Raw genomic sequence first — 18,817 nt, 5'->3', positions numbered from 1 at the left:
TTAGAGATCCTAGTTCAGTGGTAGCCACTCCCACTATAATTTCTGACCTACAAAGAAGACCAACCACAGGGCCCTTAAAGGATGCTGGGTCTTCTCTCATAAATTTGTTTTCTCACAGTCATAGTGAAAGATATATTCTCCCAGAGTGGGTGAGCAGGTCTTATTTGATAAACCCATTCCAACAGTTTACCTCCCAAAGCTTTTGGACAACTTACTCTATAGTATATAAATGTAAATCTTATACTTTAAATTCTATTTACTGTAGTAGACCTACCCTTGGGCTCATGTTTTAACCAGCCAACTAAACAATCTGTAGAGCCTTTTCTAACCTCTTGAGTTGAAACACTAAATCCAAGGTCTCTACTTAGTGGGACATATCAATAAGTTTAGCCTGATCCAAATTCTTTTTCCTCCCACCATAATTCCATACCCATGAGCTCCATCCCCATACTTATTTCCCAGATTTCTGTCTGTATACATCAGAAAAATCATGCTGCTCCTTTGATATATAACAACTCTCACTCTTTGAGTTTGCTGGAACTTGAGTTTACTTACAAGTTTGGAAGCAAAGAGGGAAGGTGAGAGTGGTCCCTGAGGAGAATCTGCAGTGTCTTAATGGCAACAACCTCAGGGGCATTTATTACACATTTCTAAGGCAAATGAGGGCCAAACTCTCATGAAACAGCTTATTATTGGTCAAAAAATTAGCAGAACAATGTCTTCAGAGTCATGGGAATCTATTTGCCCCTAGTCCAACTGTCAGGTTCCCATTCTTCCCTAGTCAATACCCTCACTTTAGAAGAAGACATCCTGGAAATTTAGGAATTCAATTTGCATTATAATTCAGCTACTAACAGACTGAGACTCTGGGTTTGGTTTTGAGAAAGCTTAGCTAGAGATTTCTTTAGGGCCATATGAGGAGAATAACATTTCTATCCTTTTCCTCACACTTGAGAGTCATTGAGGCAAGATCTATAGGTCTTCTGACTCAGCAAACATCCACTCTTTGAACAAGAAATGCTCTCCTCTTCTTGGAGATAATTATGAATTCCCTGCCCTCTAATACCCTTCCCAGGGAGCAGAAGGAAATATGGAGTGATGACTTATAGACCCCACTTTACCTTAAGAAGAAGATGACTAAATCATGTTAATACAGACCACTAACGTGTGTGTGTGTGTGTTTCTAGGAAGAGCTTGGTTGTGTGCTATTGTGGAATCTACAGAAATCCACCTCCTTCACAAGCTAGACTGTCTAGGATCTTCTGTATTAAGACGTGAGCTTTGACTACAGTTTTCAATATCTTCCCCACAACCATATAAAGAGGGCAGAAACTAAATAGTTTCCACATCGGGGTCACTTAGCCTGGCACCATAGCTGGCACAAAGTAGAAATTAAATAACATTTGATGAATTCATAAAGAATCTCAGCATCAGAGAAAACATTTAATGGACTAAAATAGAGGCCATCAGCACTAAGTTCTAATCACCTGACTTAACTGAGCAGCAGCAAACTCACAAAACTAACATTTAAAGATACACACATCCTTTCTCTGACTACATCCAGGATTATCACTTAACAGCTCTTCCACTGCCACCCCCTGACCCAAGTCATTGGCTCCTTTCTGGGTCCCTGCAACAGGTTCCTAACCAGTCTGCTTGCTTCCTTTCTGGTCCTTGTAAAGTCTTTAACAGAGTAACAAAGCAAAGTCTTTAACAAAGTAACAATTCCTCTTAAGCAAAATTCAAATTATTTCAATTTCCTATTCAAAGACCCCCAATCATTCCCTGATTCACTTAGAACAAAAGTCAAAACCTTCACAGTAGTTCTATGTGCTTACTCCGCTTCCTCTCTGACCTCATCTCCTACTCCATCCAACCCAGCTTGCTCACTCCAGTCCAGCTCCATTGGTCTCCTTGTTTGCCTACCTCAGCTTGACCTCAGAACCTTTTCAGTGGCTCTTCTCTCTGTCTAAAATGATCTTCACAGTTTTGCTCAAAGGACATTTTCTCAGTAAGCTCTGCTCTAACCCTTACAATTTCTTCCCACATTCTCTGTTCCTCTTACCTTTTTTTTTAGCTCCAAAGCACTTGAAAACTCCTAATATACAATGTAACACTTACGATATTTTATTTCTTGCTCTCCACCACCTAGAAGGTAACCTCCCTAAGAGAGGATGGTTGGTTATTTTTTCTATATTATTGCTATATAATGTTGTGTTCAGTGCACAGTTGAAGTTAATCAAATTGAATGAGAAAAAAAGACAGAATAATGGGAGGAAAACAAAGCATGCAAAGTTAGGGTTACATATTGAATGAGAGAAAAAAAAAAAGAACTATGGAGGGAAAACAAAGCAGGATGCATTGTGTGCTTTAGTCTTAATTAATTTGCTCTGAGATACTCACTGGTGCTCAGTGCAACAGTTCCCTCCAGAGGAAAGCCTGAGATAGAGTCCTGCTTTCACAGCTCTCCTGAGACCTCATTGGGTCTTCTCAAATCCCTGTGAATTTGGCAGAGATGCACAGTACTAGCCCAAGGCCTGGTCATTAGGTGTGAACTCAGGGATTGTAAATAGCAGCACCCCCTCCATGTTTCTTCTACTGTGGTGCAGAACTTATTTATTGAGAGATGCAAGAAGAGTTAAGAGGTCAGGTATCACATCCAGGAGACTTATTAAAAGTCCTGTCTCCCAGCACTTCCAGGAGGGGATCAATTCAGCTGGGGAGAGAGTTCCTTTTAAACAAAGCTTCTGAGTAGAGGGACAAAGTCATTGTCATCACACAGGGAGGCAGAAGAGCCACCCCCAAGGACAGGCCCTGTCTCACGGTGGCCCCTGAGAAAGTGAGGCCAGGCTTTGCAGGCCTTCCTTTGGGTCCTCTTCCTGGATCATCTGCAGTGGTTTTCCTTTATTTAGTTTTTCCTCCAGAGCCAAGTAGGAGTGAAACTGTTTTTAAAAAGTTAAGCATTTACCTTAGTTAGACAATTACTTAATGGCTAGGAAAATTCCTTCACAAGGTGACTGGGTCAGAGGCATAGCCTGTCTTAACCCTTCTCATAAGAGAGGGGACAGGCTGTTTCAGGTTCCTATGAGACCCTTCTCTCTGAAGTGTAGGTCATTCAAAGACCAGGTGGCCCATCCCAGGGAGGCCCTGCAAAGCCAGGTGGATGGGAACACCCTGACCCACTGATCCCACGTACCTCATCACAGCTGGTCCCCTTCATGCACTGGTACAAAATCTACTTTATTTACTCACCAATTTCTGGTTTCACTTCTTCACTCTCCAAACAAGATACACAACCAACAGTGAAGTTGACCAGCAGTATCTCCTATCTATCAGAGGTAAGGATTTTATCTCTGTTTGGGGGGTATTATGAGCTTTCTGTAAGTGAATGATCAGGAAATGGGAGCAGGACCCTAGTTAGGAAATGTAGATGGTTAGGAAATGTTATTTGTTCCCTAGGTCTTGGACATGTCATTAATGTTGGTCTCATTTATTCAACAAATAATCATCAAAGATATTCTCTAATTGAGGAGCTGTGCCGTATACTGAGCAAACACTGTGAATAGGACATAAACCTTATGCTTAAAGATTAGCATTAAAATATTTGACTGCAATAGTCTGGGAAGCTACTTACTCTGAGAGAAGCAAGGCAAACTTCTGGGAGGTAGTAACAGAGATGTTCTGAAGTACCAGGAAGTTTTAACTGAGAAAAAGGATTTGAGCATGAGGAATGGGAAAGGGGAAAGAAATGGCACTTTCTAGGAAGAGGAGCTGCAAGTGCAAAAGCCTAGAGGCAAGAGGAAACACAATTTCTAAAGAATTTCAACTGAATCAACATGGAGGGATTTGGGGCCCAGACAGGGATGGAGGAGGGTGCAGAGGCTAGGACCCACAGGCAGAAATGAGGCAGGGGAGGTCAGCTGACCGATGATGAACTGATTTGGAGGGCAATTGAAAAAGTATGTTAATAGCCAAAAGGGAGGAACAACTTAAACATCCACTGACAGATGAATGGCTAAAGAAAATGTAATATAAATATAATGGAATTTTATTCAACTATAAAGAGAAAGAAACCTGGTCCTGTGCTACAACATGTAAGAAATTGGAATATACTGTGTTAAGTGAAGTCAGCCACAGAAGTCTAAATACTACATGATTCCTCTTATGCCATCTAAAGTAGTCAAATTGTAGCAGAAAGAATGGTGGCTTCCAGGGGCTGCTGGGATGCGGAAAAGAAGAGCTGCTGTTGAGTGAGTGTAAAGTCTCAGTCATGCCAAACGGGAAAGTTCAGGAGATCTATTGTACAACAGTGTGCTTATAATTGACTGTACTGGACACTTAGAACTTTAAAAGAGTAGATCACATGTTGTTTGTTTTTACCACCAATTAAAAAAAAGAGAGTAATTGAACAAAAATCTCTGTAAACTAGTTTCTATATAGTGCTCATACTTTACATTTATTGAGAATCTATCAACATTCAGAAAATGAAGATCATAGCATCCGGTCCCATCACTTCATGGCAAATAGATGGGGAAACATTTTCCTTGTTTTTTTTGGAGGGGTTTATGTTGGGGGGCTGACTTTATTTTGGGGGGCTCCAAAAATCACTGCAGATGGTGACTGCAGCCATGGAATTAAAGGATGCTTACTGCTTGGAAGGAAAGTCATGACCAACCTAAACACCATATTAAAAAGCAGAGACATTACTTTGTCAACAAAGGTCCATCTAGTCAAGGCTATTGTTTTTCCAGTAGTCATGTATGGATGTGAGAGCTGGACTATAAAGAAAGTTGAGAGCTGAAGAATTGATGCTTTTGAACTGTGGTATTGGAGAAGACTCTTGAGAGTCCCTTGGACTGCAAGGAGATTCAACCAGTCCATCCTGAAGGATATCAGTCCTGGGTGTTTATTGGAAGGACTGATGTTGAAGCTGAAACTCCAATACTTTGGCCACCTGATGCGAAGAGCTGACTCATTTGAAAAGACCCTGATGCTGGGAAAGATTGAAGGCAGGAGGAGAAGGGGATGACAGAGGATAAGATGGTTGGACGGTATCACTGACTCAATGGACATGAGTTTGGGTAAACTCAGGGAGTTGGTGATAGGGAGGCCTGGTGTGCTGCAGTCTATGGGGTTGCAAAGAGTCAGACACGACTGAGCAACTGAACTGAGCTGAACTCTGTGACTATAGCCATAAAAATATGTTAAAATATGACATATAAAATAGTTATAAAAATTAAAAAATCACAGGGCCACTGAAACAGTTGCAAAGAGCTAAGATCACTCCTACTTTACAAGTGAGAACAATGTGACAGCTACATGTTAAAATAAGATCACGTGATCAATAGGAAAGATATAACTCAAGCCAGGGAGTTTGACCTTGCCTTGTGTTTTATTCACAATGTCTGAGATAAGTCAAAATATTAGGTATAAATCATTATCACAAAATAGCAACAAAAAGAGAGTGAGTGCTAAATTGGTGGTAGTAAGAAGGACACCATGATGAAGAATCAGCAAACTACGCACTTTGCAAGAGAAAACAGTCCTTGAATTCCAAGCTTTCACATAAAGTCCTATCCATTCTACTCATTTACTCACTCTGAGAAAAATAGATTCTCCATTCTCATGAAAGTTTCTAGTCCCTTAACATACTCAATTCTTCTATTTATCACCTACCAAACTAGCTCCTCATGACTGAATTCCATCTCAAGAATCATATCAGTCACCAATTGTTGATTCTACTTCCAACATGAATCTTGACTCTATCATATCTGTGCCATTTCCCTGGTCCATCTTACCTAGATGACCACAGTCACCTCTGCATATATCTCCCTGGGTCTGTTCTTGCCCATCTTCTACTTGTACTCCTCCATGGAACTATCAGAGTTATCTTTTAAAAGTATGAATCACTCTTGTGTTTACAGATAATAGACACCCCTTATATGTGGAATCTAAAAAGAAATGATACAAATGAACTTACAAAACAGAAACAGACTCACAGACTTAGAGAATGAGCTTATGGTTGCCAGGGGGAGGGAGGGGAGAAAGGATAATTTGGAAGTTTGGGACAGGCATGTAAACATATTTACGTATGGCTGAATCCCTTCATTATTTACCTGAAATTATCACAACTTTGTTAATTGGCTATACCCCAATACAAAATAAAACTTAAAAAAAAAAAAAAAAACAGCTCTCAATTATAGTCTATATGGGATTCCATGGAGACTCAGTGGTAAAGAATCGGCCTGCAATGCAGGAGAGGTGGATTCGATCCCTGGGTCAGAAAGATCTCCTGGAGAAGGAAATAGCAACCCACCTCAGTATTCTTGCCTAGGAAACCCCAAGGACAGGGAGCCTGGCAGGCTACAGCCCATGGGGTCGCAAAAGAGACAGACATGACTCAGTTAACAAACAGCAACAGTAGTCCATATTCCCTGAAAGGCCAAACAGGACTCGGAACCTGTTTGTCTCTCCAGGTGTCTCTCATTCAGTACCGTCCTCACCAGTCGTCTTTCAGCTTCTTAGAAATTACAAGCTCTCTCCTGTTTCAAATATTCTGCATATTTTATATTGCTCAGGTAGCTCTTCATCCCTCCTCAACTGGGTAATTTACGTTGTCTTTCAAAACTGAGCTTAAAATTCACAGACTCAGAAGGCTTTCTTTAACTACCAATCTACATGAGAAACACTGTTCCTTTTTTTTTTTTTCCTTTAGGATGCTTTTCACTATTTATAGTTACATCTATTTTATTTATTTATTGGCTATGCCATGCAACTTGTGGGGACTTAGTTCCCTGACCAAAGACTGAATCCAGGCTCTGGGCAGTGAGAGCGGGGAGTCCCAACCACTGGACAACCAGGGAATTTTCCACCTACCTTTCAATGCTCCTTATGAGTGTAACTGAATGTGGTCAGGTATTTTATATACTATGTACTTCCCTGTATGAATGGGAGCTAGCACAGTGCCTGGCACATAATAGGTACGAGAGGGAATGGTTCTTTCTCTCTTCCAAAATTTTCTTTTACATCAAGGTAACATGGGTTTGGGTAGACTCAGGGAGTTGGTGATGGACAGGGAGGCCTGCGATTCATGGGGTCGCAAAGAGTCAGACATGAATGAGCGACTGAACTGAACTGAACTGAATGTTAATCCTTAGCCTCTACTCTCTCCTTTATTCTCAAGTTTCAGGGAGGAAGTTAATCTAATTGGAGAATGAACCGGAATAAAATTCTCTCTTTTTCTTAGAAGATACAATGACCAGTACTTGTATCTCTTGTTCTCCTGGTCCATCAGTCCTTCTTAGGTGGGAAGTACTGACCTGGTCCTGCATTGCTTGTGACTGCAAAGGCAATTATGTTCATTTTGAGGTTTAGGAAGTCCATTATCCCCTGACACAGAAATTACATCCCGTAATTTCTGCTTTATGAAAAATAGGGTGATGTTTTGGCTGCACAAATATCTCCTGTCTCAATTGCTTCACAACCTGGGTGGGAGAGAGGGAAATATATGTTGGGACTTCTCAAAGATGCTGCAACTCCTGAAAAGAAGGGAAGGAAAAAGAAGCTGGATACCATATGTCTGGGCTTCCGAGGTGGTGCTAGTGCTAGAGAACCTACCTGCCAATGCAGGAGATGAAAGGAGACATGGGTTCGATCACTGGGTCGGGAAAATCCCCCTGGAGGAGGGCACAGCAACCCACTCCAGTATTCTTGTTTAGAGAATCCCTTGGACAGAGGCGCCTGGTGGGCTACAGTCCATAGGATCGCAAAGAATTGGACATGACTGAAGCTATTTAATGCACTCCATATGTCTATATGCCTAGATTTTCCCTTTAATGTTTCCCATTGGTTAGGTTGCTCTTGTTTCTCAAGAGAAGGAAGTGGGATGGTGAAGCAGAGCAAATGCAGAATTACTGCCCAAATGGAACTTGCCTAACATTGAAGGAAACATCAGCAATGGGAAAGAAAAGTACTATTTTAACAATATGTTATCAGTACATATTTGGTGATTTAATTTATGAATGAAAGACTAATACATGGTATGATAAACGGAGCAACTAATTTCTTTTGATCAAGGGCTGTAACACTGTAAAGGCAAGGAGTCCCCAGTGACCACATCAGAACTACCTTACCTGATTTTTCATAATTTCAGATAACCAAAAAAACCACAGAATGGAGCTCTGTAACTCCACCTTGGAAAGTGGTTTCATCTTGGTGGGGATTCTGACCGACAGTGGGTCTCCTGGACTGCTCTACACTACAATCTCAGTCCTGTACACTCTGGCCCTCACCAGCAATGGCCTGCTGCTCCTGGTCATCACGGTGGATGCCCGGCTCCACGTGCCCATGTACCTCCTGCTCGGCCAGCTTTCTCTCATGGATTTGATGCTTACATCTGTAGTTATTCCTAAAACACTTGTGGATTATCTGCGTGGAGAGAATGCCATCTTCTTTGAGGGCTGTGCCCTTCAGATGTTCCTAGTACTGACCCTTGGTGGTGCAGAGGGCCTCTTATTGGCCTTCATGGCCTATGACAGGTATGTGGCCATTTGTCATCCTCTGAACTACACGGTGCTCATGAGGCCCAGGATCTGCTGGCTCATGATGGCCACATCTTGGACCCTGGCATTCCTGAATTCTGTGATACACACTTCATATACCATGCATTTTCCTTTCTGTATGACCCGGGATATCAGGCACCTCCTCTGTGAGATCCCACCCTTGCTGAAATTGGCCTGTGCAGATACCTCCAGATACGAGTTCATGGTGTATGTGTCAGGTTCCATCTTTCTCATGCCTTCCCTTGCTGCTATCCTTGCCTCCTATATGTTTGTCCTGGTTGCTGTCCTTCACATGTCCTCAGGAGAAGGAAGGCAGAAAGCCCTCCTCACATGTTCTTCTCATCTGACTGTGGTGGGGATGTACTATGGAGCTGCCATGTTTATGTATGTCCAGCCCAGCTCCTACCGCAGTCCCCGACAGGACAACATCCTCTCTGTATTTTACACTGTCATTACTCCAGCACTGAACCCTCTCATCTATAGTCTGAGAAACAAGGAGGTAATGGGGGCCTTCAGGAGAGTATTAGGGAGGTTTTCTTTTATCCAGGATGGTGGCTGTCATATTGAAGCCCTATAACTCCTAGACGGCGCTTCATATCCGGTCTTGGTTTTATGTGGTTCTTCTATACTATGAAAATTCTGAAAATCTGCCACATTAGAACTAAGTCCTCATTTGGTCTTAGAGACACAATTTTGTCTTCATCAACTCTGTATTTCGATAGTTAAGAAGCATTCATTTCTCTGATCAATATCCCAGGATATGTTTGAAATTCTTTTTCTGTTCTGACAGAGTGACCTTACATTTTACTTCAGTATTTTCTCTTCTTACCCTATGACAATCCTACACCCAATCACAAAGAAAGTTAGCCAGATTTTTTGTACAGCTCAATTTAAAGTAGAAATAAAAACTAGAGAGGAAAATGAAGGTAAAATGAAGATACAAATGTTGAATTTTACTTGTTGCTATTGACAGAATTTCTCAGTTCTTACCTTCTTATTAGTGAGCATTTGTAGTCATATAATATTAGACACTTTACTGTGGGCAGAACTTCCCAGGTTTATATCAGAGTCCTAGACACTGGAAAAAAAAATTCTTATCAGTTACCTATGCCTTGGTTTCTGCATCAACTCCTCAAGCTACTCATGTTGTATCAGGACAGCCAAGTACTTTCTTTTCACATTATTTACAAATAAATCACATTATAAATTATTGATGCCTTAAAGGTCATGTGTGAAAGCAGCCAGCACACTTGGTAATGAGCATCATGATTCAAGAGCTCGCTGCTGGGAACATACTCCTTTAAAGCCTCAGCCCTGATTGGTACTCCTGAATAGGAATTAATGGTCAAAATCGACATCTGAAATGGAAGCAGTCTTGCCAATATCTGCATCATAACCACTTACACTTTGCCCAGTGACCTTGTTTTTCCTTTATTACCTCCTTTCTGCCTCAGACCCTTTGAAGATTTCTTAAATACTGAATTTAAAATGAACTCCTCTGCTCCACATACCTTGCCTGGAAACTTTTAGCTACTCTGTAATGCTTGAAGCTAATTACATAAGGAAACAGATTTTAAAAAAAGATACCTTTCCATGAACAAAGAAAAAAAAGAACTAATATTTCCTTTGGACAATATTTAGCAAAGATCCAATCTATCAGCGAGTTCTGTGGTATTTTTCTTTCCCTAAAAACATCCCAGTTTTCAACACTCAAATATTTCACTCTGGTCCCAATTACCATTATCTCTGCCCTGGACTTTTACTATAGCAGATTACTAACTGGTCTTCGTAATACCAGGAGTTAGATAATATACCCTTATTTTAATGCATAATGTATCCACAAGTAATATATACATATGTATGTATGTATAAGGGCTTTTCTGGTAACTCAACTGGTAAAGAATCCTCCTGTAAGGCAGGAGACCTTGGCTCAGTTCCTGGGTTGGGAAGATCCCCTGGAGCAGGGATAGGTTACCCGCTCCAGTATTCCTGGATTTCTCTGATGGCTCAGGCAGTAAAGAATCCGCCTGCAGCGCGGGAGACCTGGGTTCCCTGGAGAAGCATGGCAACCCACTCGTGTGTTCTTGCCTAGAGAATCCCCATGGACAGAGGAGTCTGACAGGCTAAAGTCCATGGGTTACAGAGTCAGACATGACTAAGCAGCTAAACACAGCACAGCGTGTATGTATATAAATAAACTAGTTCTATGTATGTACACATAACATTCTTACGTATTCACCATCTAGCGTTAGCAACACCACTGACGCCTTTGCTTCTCTTCCCTAGTCTCATCTTTTTGCCTCTCATCAAATGTTCCAGGTCCTGATGGCAACAACACAGCCCTCAGCTGTTTTATCTCACCACACATACATCACAATCTGGATACATAGCTAGGTTTGTTTATTACATTTTTCTTTCCATTTTTATGAATTTATTTTAAATTTTTTTATTTTATTTTAAATTATATAAAATATTTACCTGATTAAAAAATCAACCTATGAAGTAATATCTATCCCGAGAAGTCTAGCTGGTGTTTTTGCCTTCTCCAAACTTCTTAGTCCCATTCCCTACAGCTAATGATATATACATGCTGCTTGCATAATAACTATTTTTTTGAAATTTATTGAGATTATGTTTGTAACAATATTTGTGAACATTCCATGTACATTGGAAAGAGATATAATTTTTATTATGATAGTTTTCAGTTTGATATGTATTTGTACTTTTTAATTGATTGTATCTTTAACTTTTTTATTTTTGCTATTTTTTGTCCATTTGCTCTGTCTTGAATTGGGAAAGGTTTATCAAAATCTTCTCCTTTATATGTATATTTCTCTATTCCTCATTGCAGCTTCTATACAGTCTGCTTTTTAAAAGTTATTATTGGATATATAAATATTAGTTACTTTAAGACTTTAGAATTATAAAGATTAAAGCAGGACAAATACTATCCCCATTTCACAGATAAAATGACTGCTTCTCAGAAAGAGTTGATGGTTTTCCATATTTATACAACTATTAAGTGTTGTAATTAGAAATGGTCTCGCCTTTGTTTCTGCTGGACAAATTATCTTTATTCAGTGCTAACTGAGCGAATATTACTCTAATTTTCAGCTGCCTTTAACAGAGAAATCATCAGTGATCTGTATTGTTCAATTACCCTTTGACAGCATTGTAAAAATGTATTATTGTTGATTGTACAAAAGTAAAAACAAAGTAGCATCAATGAAATAACTGTGAATGAAAAAAGTCCATACACATCGCTATAGAATTGTGACATAGTTTTGAAGATCTATAACTAACAGAGGGCTTCCCTGATACTGAGCTGGTAAAGAATCTGCCTGCATTGCAGGAGACCCCGCTTCAATTCTTGGGTTGGGAAGTTCCCCTGAAGAAATAGGTTACCCACTTCAGTATTATTTGGCTTCCTTGTTGGCTCAGGTGGTAAAGAATCCGTATGCAATGAGGGAGACCTGGGTTCGATCCCTGGGGTGGGAGGATCATCTGGACGAGGGCATGGCAATCCACTCCAGTATTCTTGCCTGGTGAATCCCCATGGACAGAGGAACCTGGCTGGCTGTACTCCATGGGGTCACAAAGAGTCGGACACGACTGAGTGACTAAGCACAGCACACAGCACATAGCTAACAGGAAAGAAAGAAAATGAAAGGCGCTCAATCGTGTCCGACTCTTTGTGACCCCCTGGACTATAGAGTCCATGGAATTCTCCAGGCCAGAATACTGGAGTGGGTAGCCATTCCCTTCTCCAGGAACAGGAGAAACATATCAAAATATGTTTTTGATATAGTATCAAAAAATAGCAAACAGGAGAAACATATCAAAAGAAGAAATAAATCAATCACTAAGTACACAATCAGATATGTGTGCCCATGAGTGTGTGTATGTGTGTACCCCAAGATTTACACAACAAGAGTTTTTACTGCCAGATGAAATATAAATAACTTGTGTGAGAAATAAATCCTGATCAAAAGTCCCTGGACTTTGATTTTTTCTCTAATTGCCATCATAAGACTTTTCTTCACCCATTTGCCCTAAGGATAAGATATTCCAGTAGCTAATTTTCTACTCCAACAGTTATAAAGTTGGAATTGATTAAATACGTTCCCATTCCTAGAAGAAAACAGGGCAAAATCCATTAACACTGGTCTTTGCAAATTATCTTTCAGATCTCAGACCAAAGACATAGACAACAAAAGCAAAATAAACAAGTAGGGCTACATCAAACTAAAAATCCTCTCCACAGCAAAGGAAACCATCAGAAAAATAAAACGGAAACCTACAACACAATGGGTGAAATATTTTCAAATTGTATTATATATATGTCTAACTTATTTTACTAAGCATTAAATTTTCTAGTTCCATCCATGTTGATGCAAATGGCAATATTTTTGTGGCTGATTAATATTTCAGACATAGAAAGATAAATACTATATGACATCAGTTATATGAGAAATCTAAAAAGTAATCTAAATGAAACTTTGTGGAAAACAGAAACAGACTCACAGACATAGAAAACAAATTATAATTACCAAATAGGAAAATGGGGCACGGAGGACAAATTAGGAGTATGGGATCAACAGAAATAAACTGCTATACATAAAATCGGTAAGCAACAAGGATTTACTGTATAGCACGGAGAAGTATACCAAATATCTTATAATAGCCTATAAAGGAATATATTCTGCCAAAAAAAAAAATAGAATCACTCTGCTGTACACTTGAAACTAACACGATATTATGAATCAATTATTCCTCAATTAAAAAATGAACTTAAAAAGAAAGATAAAACTTTCTTTACAATATACTCACAAATTGAAAATATAACATGACAAACAGATATGAATAAACAAAAAGCAATAAAGATGTAGTGGAGATAATTTGACAGAGTAAATTAGTCCTATTTCCCTGGATAGTTGTAAGGACACATGAAATCACAAGGAGATTTCATAAACCAGAATACATCATGATGTGATTGAAAAAAGAGGTAAAAATTAACAAGGAAGAAAGATAAGAAAAATTTAATCACTTATCTATAATATAAAGAATGCAGTTTGTATTCAACAGAAAAATTACAATAAGAAATATAACTTGACTGATAAATTTTAAAAATTACCCCTGAGCAATAAATAAATAATTTTCCTACTGCCAGAATAAAAAGGAAAGAAAGATAGATGGGAAAATTTAGTAGCAAAGATAATAAATGACTACAGTATTTTTCTTTTATTACAAAGAACTAAATATCGATGAGTAAATAAAGCATTAAGTAGTTTAAATCTAGTACGTTTTAGAAAAGTATGGATCTGTCTTTAGCATATAGTTCAAACATTTGATTTTTACACAAAGTATCTCAAACCTGTTATTTTCTAAGACGAGTTAAGCTTTTGTAAAAGGTAGCCATAATATCCTCAAATTAACAATAATTTTAAAAGCAATTAAAGTGAGAAATATGAGAAAGGATGCATACTTCCACTTTTCTAAGGATTTAAATTAAAGGCTGGACAAATGCATGTTGGCATATATTTTACATATTGCTTCCACTCCCAAGAAGGGAGACTTGATTCTTTCTTATATTCAGAGTCTATAGAATTTTTTCTTTGATTAGAAAAAGTCTGGGAATTAGAGGATATTCACAGAACTCAATCTATGATTATAAACAGAAAAAAGAAAAATCTACAAAATATCCCATGGTATCTCATTGTGTAGAGATAATAGAGGGAGGTGTGCTCAGCGATACCCTGGGGACCTCCTGCTGGCGTCATCTCTCAGGACCTCATCTTTTATGATCCTCTCAGAGAATGACTCAATTTAGTGTTGGTGCTTAAAAAGTAGTGTAAAATTCACCCAAGAAAACAGTCAGAGATTGAAATAGAATCCACAGAAAAGTTCATTTCATACCCAGCTGTTAGGAAAGAGGACTGAGAATCACTGTCATCCAAAACCAAAGTCTGGATGTGCAGCTTGGATCTCTGGATCTCACTCTGCTGGACTCACTGGCAGGTCCACTTACCTACAGCTCCCCGTCTCTAGAACAAACTCATCCTTGGTCTCCAGGTGAGAAGGAGGAAGATGCTGAAGGCATCAAGTCTCTGCAGAACCAGAGTTTACCCTGGGAGAAGGGCTGTGTCTTTATTTTTACAATCCACAATCTATTTGGGAAAAGGGATTTTTCTTTATCTCTCTTCTCATGAATTCTCACCCTTAGAAATCTGGCTACCGGGCACTTACTGAGGTGCTCAGTTTGTGTGCTAAAAGGCACAAGAAATCAAAAGATCCGTTGTCTCTCAAACTCGCTACCCCTTTTCAACTATAAGACTCTTCCTGTGTTCTTACCTTTCATCCCTGCTACATAGGTGTTCTCTTCCTGTTTCACATTCTCCACACTCTCTGGGTGATTCCCACTGAACTCACAGGAAAATACCTAGGACAGAAGACAGAGCTTCTTGAAACGTACTAGGCATTATCTGGGAGGTGGGAAGAGTCCAAGCACAGGAGTGCTAGTGTTAGGTGTGCAGACACTTCCTGCTCCAGTACCTGGTATTCAGGCTGCTGCCGCATTGCATGTCTGCTCTCGCGCATAAGAGTGAAAAAGAGAACAGGATGCATTTGGAGGGTCTGTTCCTCTTTCTACTGGAAGAGGAACAACCACCACTGGCGCCTCTCTCTTATACCGGTGTTCCAGGTGGTCACACCTAGTGTTACTCCCTCTTCGTGGTCACAGGATCCCCTCGTCCCAAAGATAACGTGAAGCTGGACCTGCATCACCTGTGTCTTCCAAACTTCATACTATGCTTTTAAAAGGATTATTAGCTTAGGAGTGTTTGAGTGCAGGTTTGTGACAGTGTCTATGAGTATGAGAGGAATCTATTCATTTCTGCATGTATTCCATCATTCACATACTAATTCAATCAGTGAACATTTCCTAAAAATTTACTATATACTGGGTGATGCAGTTATATGGATTGAGATAGGATTTTTACACTGAAGAAACATAAAACCTAGTCTGGGAGACAAGCTTGTGAACAAGTAATTATGTATAAATTAATGAGAACTTTAAAAAAGCATGTAATTATATACATATATCAAAACTCATCAAATTGTACACATGAAATATGCACAGTTCATTACAAGTAAATTTACAATGATGAAGCAGTGAAAAAAATTGGGCTTGTCAGAAATCATTGGGAAATGAAATCAGTAGTGGATTATTTTGGCTACTGAGGTGGCAGTTTATCAATGATTCTCTTGTGTATTCCCTTTACATTGTATCAATGGAAAAGATATTTCTCATTATGTTTTACCAGTTCCTCAAATTATTTCCTGACTCTGCCTTCCTGGTTCCTCAAGGCCAATATATTATACAGTTGGTTCAGGGTGGATCCATTGCATTTCCACCTGGATAGATATTTATGAATAGAAACCTCACTGTAACCATGTGGTCTTTCAGTTCTACTTAGCAGTTCATGAGCAGGTGGTCCAGTCACAACTGATCAGGCCACATTTGTCCTATATTGCCAGTTAGATGTGTGGTTTTATCTGTGAAAACAAACCCTTGTATGTTGGCAGTCTTTGACTCTCCCCCGCCCCCATCCCTAGATGTCCCTGCCAGGTAGCTGACTTTCTGCTCTGACATCTCCTTCGTTGTAAAGGGCAGTTCTAGGACTAGTACTCCAGCCTTTCCCTGGAATATCAGACTCCAGCCCTGATTCCTAGCCATTTGCCCATGACCCTGCTACCATCCCTAAGTCTTTCTAAACTCTTTCCCCAGAAGCCTGGATTCAGCAGGTTATTCCTTGCTTGTTCCTGAGGTAAAGCTATAGACTTTGACTGGTGTTTCCTGCCTGGTTGCAGAGTATTGAACCAGTGCCTCATGCACCTCTCCGACTGATCAGACTTCTGATACATCTGCAGCTTGAAGGAGCTCGAACATGGTTATGCCAGATAAGACCCTGCAACTCTGCAGGCAGCTGTTGTGACTGCATTGTATCACCACAAAAGACCCTCCCTATTTCCCAAGTGTGTGGTGCTGTCTAAGTCTGGACTGGTCTCCACTGTCCTGCCTCTCTCATGCAGAAGTCTGATCATGCCTTACTCTTGAGCACTTCCATCAAACCTTGATTCTCTGATCCAGTGAAGAATTTAGGACATAATCAGGACAGTGGATTATACAATCATAAAATGGTCTCATAAAATTTACTTTCTACTTGGAAGGATGATACGGCATCTCTTGGAATCACAAAGGAAAAATTATTTGTTCTGCTTCTTGATGAAATAAAAGTGAAAGTCTGCTGATTAAAAAGTAAACTACAAAAAATAAAAACCTGTGTTCTCTGCTAAGTGCAGAAAACTTTATAATTTTTCAAATCCACATAATATGTTAGTGTTCTCTTTAGACAGCTTCTGTAGAAATATGGTGGTGGAACTTTTTAGAAATTTATGTCAAATATTTATGAGAATTTTTATTTATTTATTTATTTATTTTAATATTTGTAAGAATTTTTAAAAATCAAATACATTTTTTATTCCAGTGAGATCTTTACTTTCAGGATCTGATGCTCAAATGTAGTCAGACTTTTATGGCTCTGTCAATCCTTATTGTGTAGCTAGGAATAAACATCCATGGGCACAAAAAACCAAACCTATCTGACTGAATTCATCTTGCTGGGCCTTTCTTCAGATCAGCAGACCCAGATCGTGCTATTTGTGATATTTCTCCTCATCTACCTGCTGACTGTATTTGGGAATCTGCTCATCATACTATTAATTCATATTGACCCTCGATTGCATACACCAATGTATTTCTTCCTTAAAAACCTGTCGTTTAGTGATCTCCTTTTCTCTACAACAATTGTCCCCCAGATGCTCTTCCATTTGCTGGTAACAAGAAAGACCATTTCCAAGTCATGGTGCTCAATTCAGATGATTTTTTTTTCTAGTAGCTGGGTGTACAGAAAGCTCCCTGCTAGCAGTGATGTCCTATGACTGCTATGTGGCTGTCTGCAAGCCCCTTCACTATTCCACCCTCATGACCCAGAGGATTTGTGTTCAGCTGTCCATAGGATCTTGGACTAGTGGAGCGCTTGTGTCTCTAGTAGATACAACATTTACTTTATATCTTTCATACCATGGCCAGAACATAATTAATCATTATTTTTGTGAACCTCCTGCGCTCTTGAAGTTGGCTTCAGAAGGAACCTACAAAGCTGAGATGGCCATCTTTGCCATGGGTGTGATAATCCTCCTCGGTCCTCTCTCCCTTATCCTTTTCTCTTACTGGAATATTATCTCCACTGTGATTCAGATACGGGCAGGGGAGAGGAGACTCAAGGTCTTTACTACATGTGGTTCTCATCTCATTGTTGTTGTCTTCTTCTACGGATCAACAATATTTACCTATTTGCGTCCAAATTCCAAGAAAAAGAACGAGGGGGATAAGGTGATCTCAGTGTTCTATTCAGTCATAACTTCTATGATGAACCCATTCATTTATAGCCTAAGGAACAAAGATGTTAAGCAGGCATTTAGAAAAGTATTTGGAAGATAGAGTCCCTTAGAGCCAATGATCTCTGTATTGACATACCATCATGGGGATGAAGACATTTTAAAATGATTCAACATCTGTAACAACTTTCTGAAGTGTCTCTAGGCTGATACATCAGTAAGGCACACACAGGTGCCCTTGTACATCTAGAATGTTTCAAGTTTGTCTACTGCATCTTGATCAAGATTATTCTTTGTGTTTATAGATTACTTGCCTCATAATAATAATCTATTATTATGAGGCAAGTAAAATAGAGCTTTGCTGTTATATTGTGTAGTATAATATTATATTGATTATACATTGCATTATATGAATACTTAAAAATATTGAATAGGATCTTTATTTACACTGCACTATTCATTCACTAATCCATATTCACCCAGTGATATTACCTTTTGATTCTAAACTTCACAGCTAGTTGTCAGTCTCATCCCATGCTAACATCAAATACAGTCTTCTACAGGTCTTGGAGTCCTACGCTAGACTCTAAAAGTTCTAGTGAGAAGATATCAATGACTTTTTTTACCCTGAAACTCTGATAATGGACCCTTGGCTTTTTGTTTCATTTCCTGCAGTCTCAAAATACTCCTATAGCCAATTCAGCTGCACATAGGGGCGCTGTTGGCTCAGACAATAATGTGTGGGACCTCAGATTCCAGTAAATATGGTACATCTTCTGTATATCACACAGTTTCTC

The 18,817-nt window shown here is 39.4% G+C and overlaps 1 protein-coding gene and 1 pseudogene across 1 annotated transcript; both read left to right on the top strand.

Moving 5' to 3' along the window:
* Nucleotides 1-8,172: 8,172 nt before the first annotated feature.
* On the top strand, nt 8,173-9,138 carry LOC136175910 (olfactory receptor 2AG1-like). The gene has a single exon (XM_065946096.1). It carries the CDS (start codon nt 8,173-8,175, stop codon nt 9,136-9,138), a length of 966 nt encoding a protein of 321 aa, XP_065802168.1.
* An 8,060-nt stretch (nt 9,139-17,198) lies between these two features.
* Nucleotides 17,199-18,123, top strand: LOC136174812 (olfactory receptor 2D3-like; annotated as a pseudogene).
* Nucleotides 18,124-18,817: the final 694 nt, after the last annotated feature.

The sequence above is a fragment of the Muntiacus reevesi genome, chromosome 9, assembly GCF_963930625.1.
Source record: "Muntiacus reevesi chromosome 9, mMunRee1.1, whole genome shotgun sequence".
Taxonomy (NCBI): domain Eukaryota; kingdom Metazoa; phylum Chordata; class Mammalia; order Artiodactyla; family Cervidae; genus Muntiacus; species Muntiacus reevesi.
This window is presented reverse-complemented; position numbering and strand designations above follow the sequence as displayed.

What these genes read in the sequence shown, in the direction of transcription:
- LOC136175910 (XM_065946096.1), top strand. Translation starts at nt 8,173, where the DNA reads ATGGAGCTCTGTAACTCCACCTTGGAAAGTGGTTTCATCTTGGTGGGG.